Source organism: Myotis yumanensis, unplaced genomic scaffold (assembly GCF_028538775.1).
Source record: "Myotis yumanensis isolate MYYU_CA2020_CCGP unplaced genomic scaffold, mMyoYum1.0.hap1 SCAF_9, whole genome shotgun sequence".
Lineage (NCBI taxonomy): Eukaryota > Metazoa > Chordata > Mammalia > Chiroptera > Vespertilionidae > Myotis > Myotis yumanensis.
Genome location: NW_027223760.1, coordinates 63,751,312 through 63,764,285, shown reverse-complemented (window position 1 = coordinate 63,764,285; position 12,974 = coordinate 63,751,312). Strand labels below are relative to the sequence as shown.

Sequence of the window (12,974 nt, the reverse complement as noted above, 5' to 3'; positions counted from 1 at the left end):
GGGCCACATTTGATCTTGGAAAGAGCTCGAAGCTGAAATGTGTTCTTAAGGGCCAGAAGCTGTCAAGGCTTTTGGTGAGCAAGATTGATCGCACCCAGACTTCCTTCAGAGCTTTGTTTGGAATAAAAGCAAGAAAACTGAAAAACCTCACATTTTCCAAAATAGCATCTCTATCTGTAAGGCAATGCTCTGGGCTAGTCAACGATGGAGGGCACTTTATATCAATTTCCAACCCAAACTCCCTTTGATGCCGGCCTCAGAGATGGAATCCTCTCCTTGCGCCTCGCTCGGCCCTGCTTGTTTTCTACATCGGGTTTTCTCTCCCGCCAACCTCTCTCTCCCCAGCCATCAGAATGATTTATTTTCCTGCCACTGGTGCCTGCTGGCCTGGGGGAGTCTGATCACTGGGTCCATTTCAAAGGAAGCGAAGGCGAATCCTCCTCCTCAGGGTTTGGGGGAAAAGAGATACCTTCCAGTTTCTCTCAGCCTCCTCCCTTCTTTCTGGCTTGGTGGATTTCTAAAAAGTTATTGTTTGGTACCTAAAGGTGTTGTCTTTTGAACCCTCCAGCACAGTCCAAGATACGCTCAGTCTCACATCCCCGAATTGGGGGGGAAAAAGAGAGAGAGAGAGAATGAACAGAGAAAGAGAACCTGTATAATTCTTCCTTGGGTCGCCCTGTCTCACCTGCGGTGCTGTTTCCCACAACAGAACCCGAGTGCAAACATCCCTGGTGGCCAAGAAGTGGGAGACAATTGGGCTGCTAGAGCACTCACTGCTTCTAAACCAACACGCTCCCAATCAGAGCACCAAGGAGAAGAAGGGAAGGAAAAGAAAGGAAGAAAGGAAGAGAAAGAAAGAAAGAAAGAAAGAAAGAAAGAAAGAAAGGAAGAAAGGAAGAAAGGAAGAAAGGAAAGGTACAATAACCTTCTCCCTCGCTGCTGCTAACTTCCCACAGACTTCCTGGAAATACTCACCGCGCCCGAGCCCTACGGGTATGAAACCCAGAATGCCAGGAGCCGCACACCACTGCGCTGCTCTGCGCTGCTCTGCGCTGCTCGGGGCAGCATTTCCTTGGCTGGCCGCCGCCCTGGCTACAGGGATTTGAACACATGGACCTGGGGTTGTTGTCTCGCTTGGCACATGCATCTATCTCTCGAGCCACTCCTGAAAAGTTGATGGCGCAGGAAGCTCGGAGAGCAGCCTCGCGTTTTCCGCTTTCCCTGGAGCCAGACGCAAAGCTGCCGCGGAAAAGCCAGCTAACAATGGGCCGGGTCGGGTCTGGGGGCGCGGGACTCCGAGCTGGGCTTTTGGAGGGGGGCGAGGGCCGGCGAGGGTGGGGGGAGAGGAGAAGTGGACAGAGGAGAGAGAGGGAGGGGGAGAGGAGAGGAGGGGGGGAGAGGAAAAGAAGGAAAGAGAGGAAGGAAGACTAGGGCAGAGAGGAGATCAGTTCTGAGATCCAGGAAACGGTTTGGGAAAAGGCGGAGGAGTAAATAAAAGGGAAATAAAAGAGGGGGGACCCCAAAATGGATCTCTCTCTCTCTCTCTCTCTCTCTCTCTCATCTCCTCTCCCTCTGCTCCTTCCTCCTGCCTTAGCAGAACTTATGTGGCTGGGATGGGGGCCCTCGGGTGTCAAAACTTTGAAGATTAATGGATTACTTTGTTAATGACTGCAGGCGTCAAACTGAGGCGCTTAAATGATTTGTGAGGTGCGAGGCGTCTTCCCGACAGTCCCAAACAATGCGCGGAGTGTGCGGGGGAGGCGGAGGGCGGCCGCCGGCGGGCCAGCAGCCGGCTCACACTCCACACTCGCACACTCACACGCAGCGCCAGGCGCACACACCAGGTCGCTGCGGCTGGGAAGGCAGGCAGGCACCCTCGCCCCCACGCACTCCCGGGCATACCCACTCACACCCACATATATGTATTTTTGCCCAGAAAAAAGTGTAAATAAAGCCTCGCTGGCCCCCAATGAGGCGTTCCTTCCCGACTTTTTTGGATCAATCAAACAGACAGTGGCTTCTTTTGATTAAAGCCCAAATTGTCATTGGGCAGAAGCAATCATGTGACAGCCAATTCGGTCCAATTTCAACCTTGTCTCCATGAATTCAATAGTTTAATAGTAGCGCGGTCCCCATACGGCTGTAATCAGTGAATTAGAAAAAAAACACCCCAGCAGCGATCTTCTATGATAGATTTTTTTTCCCCTCCGCACTCGCCTTTTTCCCGGGCCTCGCCCCCCCAAAGCCCCTCCAGAAGAGGGAACTTTTTCTCCGAGGGGGCTCCAAGCAGAAGGCCATGAATTACGAATTTGAGCGAGAGATTGGTTTTATCAATAGCCAGCCGTCGCTCGCTGAGTGCCTGACATCTTTTCCCCCTGTCGCTGATACATTTCAAAGTTCATCAATCAAGACCTCGACGCTTTCACACTCGACACTGATTCCTCCTCCTTTTGAGCAGACCATTCCCAGCCTGAACCCGGGCAGTCACCCTCGCCACGGCGCCGGCGGCCGCCCCAAGCCGAGCCCCGCGGGCAGCCGCGGCAGCCCAGGGCCCGCCGGCGCCCTGCAGCCGCCCGAGTACCCCTGGATGAAGGAGAAGAAGGCGGCCAAGAAAACCGCGCTGCCGCCCGCCTCGGCCACCGCCGCCGCCGCCGCCGCCGCCGCCGCCGGCCCTGCCTGCCTCGGCCACAAAGGTCAGTGCACAGACCTGGCCCCCAGTCCCGGGACCCCGCTCCCCGCCGGGGCTGCCCGGGGAGCGGTTCTGGGGGGAGGGGAACGTGGGCTGAGAGAGAAGGAGGAGATGCTTGGCTGCCTTCCCTTCCTCTGTGGGCTCAGGAGTGGGTTTGATGGAAGAGAAGAGGCATCCTGCGCTCCGCAAGGAGACATATATATTTTTAAGAAGGGGGGAGGAACTTTCCCTAACTTGTGTAATGTGGGATGATTTATTTGAGTTGGAACTGACCTCCTCTTGTCTAGTTGTCCTAGAGTTTGGCTTTTTGACAGTAATGAAGAGTGATAGATCGCTCTTGCTCAGCTAAGCAGCTGATGCATTAATTATAAATTGTGGTGTGGCTAATATAAAGTTTGCTCCCGGATGGAGAGGTTGGGGGGAGCTGCAGGCAGGAATCGGGCGGAGGTGGGAGAGATGGGGTGTCCCCGGGCTGGGCTCCCAGGAAAGGCAGCACAATAGCTCTGCTGCATCCAGGGGCGGCCATTTTGTTGCCGTTGATCTTTTCTGCTATATTTATTCTCCAGTGGACTAACCCCACTCGGACCCCTCCGCCTCCAACTGTGCGCGTGTCTCTCGTTGGTTTCCCTTTCCGCAGAGTCCCTGGAAGTGGCCGATGGCAGCGGAGGGGGCTCCCGGCGCCTGAGGACGGCGTACACCAACACGCAGCTTTTGGAACTGGAGAAAGAATTTCATTTCAACAAGTACCTCTGCAGACCCCGGAGGGTGGAAATCGCGGCGCTGCTGGATCTGACTGAGAGACAAGTGAAAGTGTGGTTTCAGAACCGCAGGATGAAGCACAAGAGGCAGACCCAGTGCAAGGAGAACCAGCACAGCGAGGGGAAGTTCAAAAGCCTGGAGGACTCGGAGAAGGTGGAGGAGGACGAGGAGGAGAAGTCGCTCTTCGAGCAAGCCCTGGGCGTCTCGGGGGCCCTTCTGGAGAGGGAAGGCTACACTTTCCAGCAGAACGCCCTCTCCCAGCAGCAGGCTCCCAACGGACACAATGGCGACTCCCCGAGTTTCCCCGTTTCGCCTTTAACCAGCAATGAGAAAAATCTGAAACATTTTCAGCACCAGTCACCCACTGTTCCCAACTGCTTGTCAACAATGGGCCAGAACTGTGGCTCGGGCCTAAACAATGACAGTCCCGAGGCCCTCGAGGTCCCCTCTTTGCAGGACTTCAGCGTTTTCTCCACAGATTCCTGCCTGCAGCTTTCAGATGCAGTCTCGCCCAGCTTGCCAGGTTCCCTCGACAGCCCTGTAGATATTTCAGCTGACAGCTTTGACTTTTTCACAGACACACTCACCACAATTGACTTGCAGCATCTGAATTACTAAAAACATTAAAGCAAAACAAAGCATCACAAAACAAAAACCCCTTTGACCAGGTGGTTTGGCCTTCTTTTATTCTGAGAGTTGATTTTTATTTTATTTTTTACCCTCTTCCTCCTCTAAATGTTGGAGATTTTCTGTTTAGCAAGTCCCCTGACCCAGTCTCAGAGGCGTCTTTTACAGGTTACTTTGGAGTTTTAGTTGTTTTAAATCTAATCCAACAACCCCCTCTGTGATTTACTGAAAGCAATATATGAGGCCTGCAAGAAAGTGACCATACAACTGTATCTTCACTTTCTTTTTATTTTTGTATAACATTAGGATGCATTGTCATGCGTATTTTTGGTAGAATAAATTCTCCTTTGCTATAAGCAGTTTTCTTTTTTTTTTTCTCCCCCCCCTTTCTCAAAGCTCCTAATGGTTTCTTTTTCTCCTTTTAGTCTAACTTGGTAAATAAAATTCTGGTCACAATTCATCTTCTTTTTCAATTTTAATATATTTATTAAGGGGGCATGTTCAAAATTTTCAATAGACGGCATCAGAAAAGAAATCCAGAAAATGGTTAGGGCATCTGAGAAGTCTTTCTTTCTTTCTCTTCCTTTCTTTCTTTCTTTCTTTCAGGGGAATGGATTTGTTTTTTCATTGTAGAGGTTCAAGCCATAGATGTAACTTGGTCATAGAAACAGGGTGAGGAAGCCTCAGAGTTGGGCCCAGCCCAAGCTTTTGAAAGTGGAGCAATAAAGTGCCTACAGAAACCCCCAACTCCAGGGACATGGGCTTTCTTGAACAAGCTACCAATCTCCAGGTCAACAATTCGTTTATTTGTACACGTTTGTTTCAAACAGCTACATCCCACCCCTCCCCCACCAATGTCGAACATTTTCAGTATGGCTGATTAGTCTCCCAGCTGTGGATGGGTCCAGCAAACAGTCCTAAAAGACAGAGGGGGGAGAAAAAAACAACAACAACATAAAAAGAATGATGGTCACTGGCTGGAAAACACACTTCAGGAAGGCTTCTTCCCAGCCCTCCGGTTCAGTCATTCGAGGATTCTTTTTATTATTTTTTTCAGGGTCAGAAAAATCAATATTTCATTCTTAAATCTGTTTATATGGCAAATAATGGGGCATTAAAGCTTTGAAGTCAGGTTAGCAAGTTGAGATGGAAAACCAAGTGTTTCTGCACCCTAGGTTATCAATTAAGTAGTCTAGAGAGAGAAAGCGTACAAGCACTTTCAATGAAATATCAATAAGATGTGAACGGGGGTATGTTCCTGGGTGGTTCTGTTGCCCCCCGGCTCATGTCTCCCCACGTCTGTGCGTCTCTTCCCGAGCTCGGTGCAGGCGGCTCCTCACCGTGAGAAAACGCAGAGCAACATGTGTGGGGGCGGGTTGGTTTAAGAGCCCGGCTCCTAAGAGCGCAGGCTTGTAAGTTATGATGAAATCGGGATCTTTCTCCGGGGGTTCGCTCCCTACCTTCCCCCACCCTGTTGCCTCCTAAATCCCGGTGGCGGCGGAGGCTGGCGAGGACCCCGGCGGGTTTCCTGCCGGCCGCGCGGCGCGGCGCGGGGCTGCCCGGCAGCGGCCAGGGCTGAGCCTCTGCTGGTTGCGATTCGTCCTACGCTCATAAATCAAACGCTTTCTATGAATGAGAATGTCATCAAAGAGATCAATTGCAGGAACACATGCACAAATAAAAATCCTCTTACGTATTTGCCGGGGATCCCCGTCCGAAAGCATTAAGTTAGAAGGCGTTTAGTCATAATTCATTTTTATTGCTCGTTTAAAACAACGGCTTGGCTGAGCCGCGGGTGCCGTGAGCAGCTCGCGGCCTCGGCGGGCGGCGTTTGGCCTGCTCCTCGCTCCTTCCCTTCCGAGTGGAAGAGCCCGAAAGAGGCGCTTGGAGCCGCTGGCCGGCGGTCCTTTAAATAGCGACCGAACTCGCCTGGCACCCTCTCTCCCTGGGCGTTCACAGGCACCTTCGCTCGAGTCCGAGTCCGGGGGCGCCGGCTACTTGCCGGGAGGACCGAGGGTCTCGCCGCCGGCGGAAGGCGCCCCAGGACTTTGTGGGGGCGGGGAAGGGCCGGAGCTACGGAAGCCTGCGGGCTCGGGGCCAGGGAGGCCGTCTTTGTGAGCAGCTCCGGGGAGAGGAGCGCGCAGGGCGGCAGCCGGGGCGGAGCCGGCCGGGCTGCGGGAGCCGGGCCTGCGTGGGGCTGTGCGCGGAGGCGGGTGGGCCGCCCGCTCGCGTGCCTGCCCGTGTGCCAGTGCCAGCCTGCGGTGCCAAGACATGCACCCACCCTTGCTGGCCCTGAGAAGTGCCGCGGAGGGAGGGAGAGAGGGGCGTGGAGCAGAGAGCTCGCAGAAGGAGGAGACCGGTGGTGTCCCGGGATGGCTTTGTGGCACAAGCCCTGCGGCCCAGGGGGTCGCGTCAACCCGAGGCCTTGGAGGCCAGCAAAGGCGCAGAGAGGAGGCCAAGGGGCAGAAGGTACCCACGAGCTTGGAGCTTCGGCTGGGAGAGCAGAACACCCGCGCAAAGCCAGCACAACCCCCCTCAGTCCCGCCTCCTCCCCCACCGGAGCCCCTTCCCTCCCCAGCGCTGGAGGCCTTGGCGCTACCAAGGAAGCCTCCTCCAGGAGGGCCGCCTTGCCTAGTCCCTCCTCCAGGATGACTTTCCCCTGGTGATGAAATGGGGCAGGAGTGACTTCGCCTGCCTGAGCGCCCTCTTAACGGCGATTGGGGAAGGGTCAAAGGCCACATGAAAATACCCTTTCCAAAGGAAATGTTTAGGGGAAATGTTTCTTTGCTACTGAAGGGCGTCCATAGTCAAATGTCCGCAAGTGTTCCCTTCTGGGGGGACAGGTTTTGGGGAAACCTCTGTATGTGGAGAACAGAACGCAGAAACCTGAAAGGTTCACTAACACCTTTGAAATGTGCCTGCCTTAAGCAAAACTTCCTTCTTCTAGCCGGGGAGGGGAAGCTAGAGGGGCGTGGGACCCCCACATCCACGCCTCAGATAATTTTTATCTGTCGGGCTCTGGTGAGGCAAACATGGTCAGAGTAAAAACCCATACATCAGTGGCTGCAAAGCGTCCCGGATGCCCTCTGGATTTCTTTCGCCTAAGAATGCATCAATTCGCGGCCTCTGCTTGGCCCTTTCTCTCTACAAGCCAAGGGTTGACACGAAACCTAATAGTAAACAGCAATTAAAGACCCGTCAGCATCAGGGTAGGATGGGGGTGATGGAGAACAGGACCCCTGGCCTGGGATGACGCTCAGATCTGCACTCGTCTCTCTAGGGAAAGACTCGGAGGTTCACACAAGGAACTAACCACGTCAGTTACCAAGCGGAGGGGGTGGTGTTGGGAGAAGAAAATGTCCCATTTACCATCAGCCATCTGTCCGCCGCCCCTCCCACCTGCCAGCCCACACCCCCACTACAGACGTGCTGTAGAATGGCCGGGGGGGGGGGGGGGGTCTGAATAAGGAAGCTCTACCAATTCCTAATGTCCCTCCCTAAGAAAGCGAGAAACGGAGGAGGGAGGGGGGGGGGGTCAGCGTACTTTGTGGGAGCTGTGATCCCGCCTTTGAGGCCCCCACCCAAAGCGCAGGCTCCTGGGTCCAGCGGGGCCGGCAGATGGCCTGCAGCGCACGGCCCGGCCCCCACGCAGGCCACGTCTGCTCGCGTCATCTCTCTCCCCCGCCTCCTTCCCCTCAAAATCCAGCGGCCGCGCTGCTCGGGATCCCGTAGGGCTGGCTCCCAGAGCAGAGCTGAGTGGGGAGGAGAAAGGGGCGGAGAGCGAGGAGAGAGGGCGGGCGGTGAGCCCCGCCAGCCCCGGCCTTTTTCGGCCGCCTCGGCTCCGCGGGCTCCCCCGGCTGCGGGGCATCAAATTACAGAAGCTCCGGTGCGACTCCGAGGCTCAGTGTGGGGGAGGTGGGTGGAGGGAGGGGGCTTCCCAGACCCTCACGGAGAAGGGAAGTTTCTTTTCTTGCCCATGTCTCCTCCACCCCCACCGGTTCCTCCAAGCCAGCCCCCTGGGAACTCTCTTCATTGGGGCCTGGAGAGCTGGTGGCCCAGCCCAGTCCTAGGCCACGGGCTCTGCGCCCCTCACCGCCCCGAGGCACCGCAGCAGGGACTGCGATGCCGGCTGGGATCCTGCCCTTCCTGCTCGGCGCGACCCGAGCTCCCTCCCCTTGAGTCCCCACCCGGGAGGGCGCGGAGCCCTCTTCCCTTCTCACCTCTCGTCAGTTCCTTTTTCTGTGCGCGGCGGGGAGGAGGGCGGACACGGGGAGGGAGGGGGTGCTTCCCAGCCCCCACCTCCCGGAGGGGGGGAGAGCGAGCCGGGGCGCAGAAGGCAGCCTCTGCTCCCCTTCGCCCCAGCGCTCGGGATCTGCCCTCGCAGCCACCGCCGCTGCGGCCGCCGCCCGGGCTGCCTGGGGGGGCGACTGCGCGTCACCAGGACCGAGGAGCGCCGGGGATTTAAATGCCACTGAAACGGTGATCCATCACCGCGGGAGCCAGCAAACTTTCGCAGGAGGCTCCGCCATTGGCTGCCGCCGTCACGTGCCCCTCGCAGCGCCCTCCGCCCTCCCGCCCCCCCCCCCCCTCCTGCGCACTGTACATTCATATCATTTTTCTTCTCCGGCCCCATGGAGGAAGTGAGAAAGTTGGCACGGTCACCTAGGGCTTCGCAGGACCCGGTCACTCAGTGACAGATGGACAATGCAAGAATGAGCTCCTTCCTGGAATACCCCATCCTCAGCGGGGGCGACTCGGGGACCTGCTCCGCGCGAGCCTATCCCGCAGACCATGGAATTACAACTTTCCAGTCGTGCGCGGTCAGTGCCAACAGCTGTGGCGGCGACGACCGCTTCCTAGTGGGCAGGGGGGTGCAGATCAACTCGCCCCACCACCACCACCACCATCACCACCCCCAGCCGGCCACCTACCAGACTCCTGGGAACCTGGGGGTGTCCTACCCCCACTCGAGTTGTGGTCCAAGCTATGGCGCGCAGAACTTCGGCGCGCCTTACAGCCCGTACACGTTAAATCAGGAAGCAGAAGTAAGTGGGGGGTACCCCTCGTGCGCTCCCGCTGTTTACTCTGGAAACCTCTCATCTCCCATGGTCCAACATCACCACCACCACCAGGGTTATGCCGGGGGCGCGGTGGGATCGCCTCAGTACATTCACCACTCATATGGACAAGAGCACCAGAGCCTGGCCCTGGCCACGTATAATAACTCCTTGTCCCCTCTCCACGCCAGCCACCAAGAAGCCTGTCGCTCCCCGGCACCAGAGACCTCTTCTCCAGCGCAGACCTTTGACTGGATGAAAGTCAAAAGAAACCCTCCCAAAACAGGTCAGTCTTGCCATTCCGCGGATGCTCCGTGATGATTCTGGAAGGAGTTAGTATGCTTAGTTTCCAAGGACAATTAATAAATTGTCTTTTAAAAATACTTGCTCCCCACCGGTGTTGTAGGGCATTGGGGGATTGCCCAGGTGTGTGTTGAGGCGAAGGAGCCCCTGGGAATGTGGTGTTTGCAGAGGGGCTGAGATGGAGAGATTCTGGAAGTAGGAAGTGGGTAGGTGTGCGTGCGTGCGTGGGGCTGTTCTGGTAATATCTCTGGGCTCCATTCATCACCGGTCTGACCACACTAATGGTTGACTTCAGATGAACACTTTACACCTCATCACTCACCCTCCCCAGCCCGGGGTGTGTGGAGAAATTCTCTATCTCCCCCTTACCTGAATATTGCTCTGAACCTACAGGGGCTCTCCTATGGATTGTTAAATATTTACCTTTTTCTCTCATCGCTTCCCCCGCAGGGAAAGTTGGAGAGTACGGCTACGCCGGGCAACCCAACGCAGTGCGCACCAACTTCACCACCAAGCAGCTCACGGAGCTGGAGAAGGAGTTTCACTTCAACAAGTACCTGACGCGCGCCCGCCGGGTGGAGATCGCCGCGTCCCTGCAACTCAACGAGACCCAGGTGAAGATCTGGTTCCAGAACCGCCGAATGAAGCAGAAGAAACGAGAGAAGGAGGGCCTCCTGCCCATCTCTCCCGCCACCCCGCCGGGAAGCGAGGAGAAGGCCGAGGAGTCCTCAGAGAAGTCCAGCTCCTCGCCCTGCGTTCCTTCCCCGGGGTCCTCTACCTCCGACACTCTGACTACCTCCCACTGAGGCCCGCCCAGCCCCAAACTCCACTGGGCGGCCCAGGCTTCTGACTCCTCGGGCTGGGACTTCTTACTCAAAGCACATTCTTAGCTTATCTTCCTTTCCATTTGCAGTCTCTTTCTTTCTGATCCTATCTGGGACGCTCCTGGGCAGGATAATGTGTTTACTGAGAATTCTGGACTAGATGCTTGATTGGGGAGGGAGGGGTGTGTGTGTTAACTTCTTAATGCAGATGGGGTGCCAGCAACAATTTTCTGAGGGCCCCTACTTTTAGGAGATTTCCACAGAACCTACTGTTCCTTTTAGATGCCCTTTGGAGAATTGTCTCCTTTGCCAGCAGAAACATGCCAAAGGGAGGCCTCCCATCTTTTATCTATCTGTAGATTTACAGAACTCCCCTACTTTGTCCTCAAAGTGGGGTAAAGAGAAAGGAGAGAGTCCAGGAGCTCATGAGAAGAGATGCACTATGGGCGTGTTTACACAATTAATTCACCTTTTAATTTAATTCATTCTTGTGCGTGAGTTTGCTGGTTGTAAATACTTTGTCCTGAGAGATTTATCTTTATACAGATTTTCTAGAAATGTTTAGATTAAGTGATTCAAACAGGGTGGGCAAACTCTCAAAGCTGGTACAATTTTATATGTGATGATAGGTTAAAAATAAAAGCCCTCATTTAAACTCAATCAGATGCCTCGGAGGGTAGCCTCAATTTGCTCTTTCAGTGAGTTAAGAAGGCCTGCAGACCACAAGGTTCAGAAACCTTGCTGCCTGTGCTTCAGTCTCTCCCCATCCCTAACCCCTTTCTTGTTTCTCTGGCCACACTCTACTTAAACTTCGTGCTGGATTATTCAGAACCTAAAGGTATTAGTCAAACCAGCCTCTTCCTTTCTCAGTTATCTTAGCTGGCTAGGATGTATTTTCAGCTCAATTGTTAATGTGATGGATGGCACAATGAATGTATATTTTGTGTGATTCGTGAATAGTCTTTTGCATGTCGCACAATGTTTTGGTGTCCCTGAAGTACCACACTGAGTTCTATCAGTTATCCTTTGTGAGCCTACAATATTCCCCATTTCCTGTACAATCATGAACAGCTCTGAGATCCTGGAGTGATGTGATCCAGAGCAGAGTTTACGGGTCTTAAGATGTCTGTAATAAATATATTCAAGTTTCAGGTATGCTTAAGGATCCGTGTATTTGGCTTGGCTACAGTTTGTTGGTTCTTACAAAGTTGAGTCATTTTGTGTGGGGAAGGAGAGAAGGACGGTGTGCATTTTCAAAGAGATGGGACTTTTCTTTGAAAAAAAAAAAAAAAAAAGAAGTGCTTTCCACTATGTAATTGAAGCTTCCCCTAAGAGGGTAATTGCACCTAACCAATGTCTATCATAGGTTGATTTTCTTTAAAATAACAGTAGTCCCCTTATTATAATCAAAGTTCATAATGGAAAAAATGGTGAAGAATTTTATAAAGCAGTTCTATTTTTGAAACAAACATGGGTACTTCCTGGGTCAAGTGCTAACCTTTTCACCTCCAACTGAATGCTGACGTATATATAAACAGAACCCCCTTTAAAAGCTGAAACTCCTCAGTCAGTCTTTCCTCACATCAGTGAACCAAGAACTAAGAGATTCACATTTAATTAGCTCCAGTATAAAGCTATTTGAGGATGGGGACCCCAGCCCACCCTTCTTCCTTCTTTTTGGATTGTCGGGCGCTCCAATATATTCCACCCTTCAAATTGAGTGTGGTCTGTTTTCAGTAAACCCTTACATCCCTCCTCCCATTCTTCCTGCCTATCTATCCCTTCCTGCCACCCTCCACCTCCTACCATCCCCTCTAAGTTATACATCTCATTCCCATCACATTAAGATTTGATTTCACAGCCATCTTGGCTGTAATGGGTCTTCCTTCAGTTCTTCATCCCATGTCACATAACCCTGGAAAACAGTAGGGATTTTCTTCTCTGGGCTCAACAGGTTCTTCCAGGATAACTGGTGGAAGCCGCCCTGAAGTCTTTCACTGTTCAAGTTGCTTCCAACCAAGACATGTGTTTCTCCAACAGAGGAAGCCAACAAATCAAAGAGTTCCAAGTGGCTCTCCTACACTGCTTACCAATTTTCCTTCACTTTCACACAATTTTAGAGGCTTTAAGTAAGCCCCAGGGCAGAGCAGAACATTTGCAGCATCACAAACAAATACAGACATATGACTTCCTTCCTCTCCAAAGGCTGTTTTACAAAGGATGGGCTGGGAGTCTGGGGGAGGGAGTCCTACAAAAACGTGAAATTCACAGGCCTCCTAGAGCACCTATGAGATTTCCTGTACCTCCGGGTCAAAGGGGGAAAGCCTGGCCTTTGCAGGCATAGTTGCTGCGGCCATATCAAGGGCACCCTGTGCCCTCCCTCGGCTCCTGGATTCTGGGGTTGCTTCTAAAAGATTCAAGTGGATGGGTGAGAACTTCAAAGTGAGGCAACTCTTTCTTTCATCCCCCCTCCCTTATACAGTATCTTTTGTTTATTAGTGTAAGGCCACACAGCAAAACAGATGGCTGGTTTCCAAATACTTTAATGTGTTAAAGTGTCATTTGCATGCCACTGCCGAGATTTCAATATCTAAAAGCTGGGCCCAACCTGCTGGAATCCTGGAGATTCCAATCTTTAAGGTGCTGGTTTTAATGTAGGAGAGAGAGAGAGAGAGAGAGAGAGAGAGAGAGAGAGAGAGAGAGAACACGATAAAT

The 12,974-nt window shown here is 53.4% G+C and overlaps 2 protein-coding genes and 1 long non-coding RNA gene across 4 annotated transcripts; 2 read left to right on the top strand and 1 right to left on the bottom strand.

The window, feature by feature from the left end:
* Window positions 1-1,380: 1,380 nt before the first annotated feature.
* Window positions 1,381-4,978, top strand: HOXA2 (homeobox A2). The gene is made up of 2 exons (XM_070424474.1): window positions 1,381-2,693; window positions 3,327-4,978. Exons 1-2 carry the CDS (start codon window positions 2,297-2,299, stop codon window positions 4,064-4,066), a joined length of 1,137 nt encoding a protein of 378 aa, XP_070280575.1. The 5' UTR covers window positions 1,381-2,296; the 3' UTR covers window positions 4,067-4,978.
* Window positions 4,436-8,620, bottom strand: LOC139016435 (uncharacterized). The gene is made up of 2 exons (XR_011472673.1): window positions 8,296-8,620; window positions 4,436-4,992 (listed from the first exon to the last, which is right to left on the bottom strand). It is a non-coding gene; the product is annotated as an uncharacterized lncRNA (long non-coding RNA).
* A 95-nt stretch (window positions 8,621-8,715) lies between these two features.
* On the top strand, window positions 8,716-10,445 carry HOXA1 (homeobox A1). 2 transcript variants are annotated; one of them, XM_070424476.1, is made up of 3 exons: window positions 8,716-9,120; window positions 9,324-9,418; window positions 9,886-9,963. In XM_070424476.1, the coding sequence occupies exons 1-2, from the start codon at window positions 8,773-8,775 to the stop codon at window positions 9,381-9,383; spliced, it is 408 nt and encodes a 135-aa protein (XP_070280577.1). In that variant the 5' UTR covers window positions 8,716-8,772; the 3' UTR covers window positions 9,384-9,418; window positions 9,886-9,963. The 2 variants fall into 2 exon arrangements, with proteins under 2 accessions (XP_070280577.1, XP_070280576.1); XM_070424475.1 differs by having other exon boundaries at window positions 8,716-9,418; window positions 9,886-10,445.
* Window positions 10,446-12,974: the final 2,529 nt, after the last annotated feature.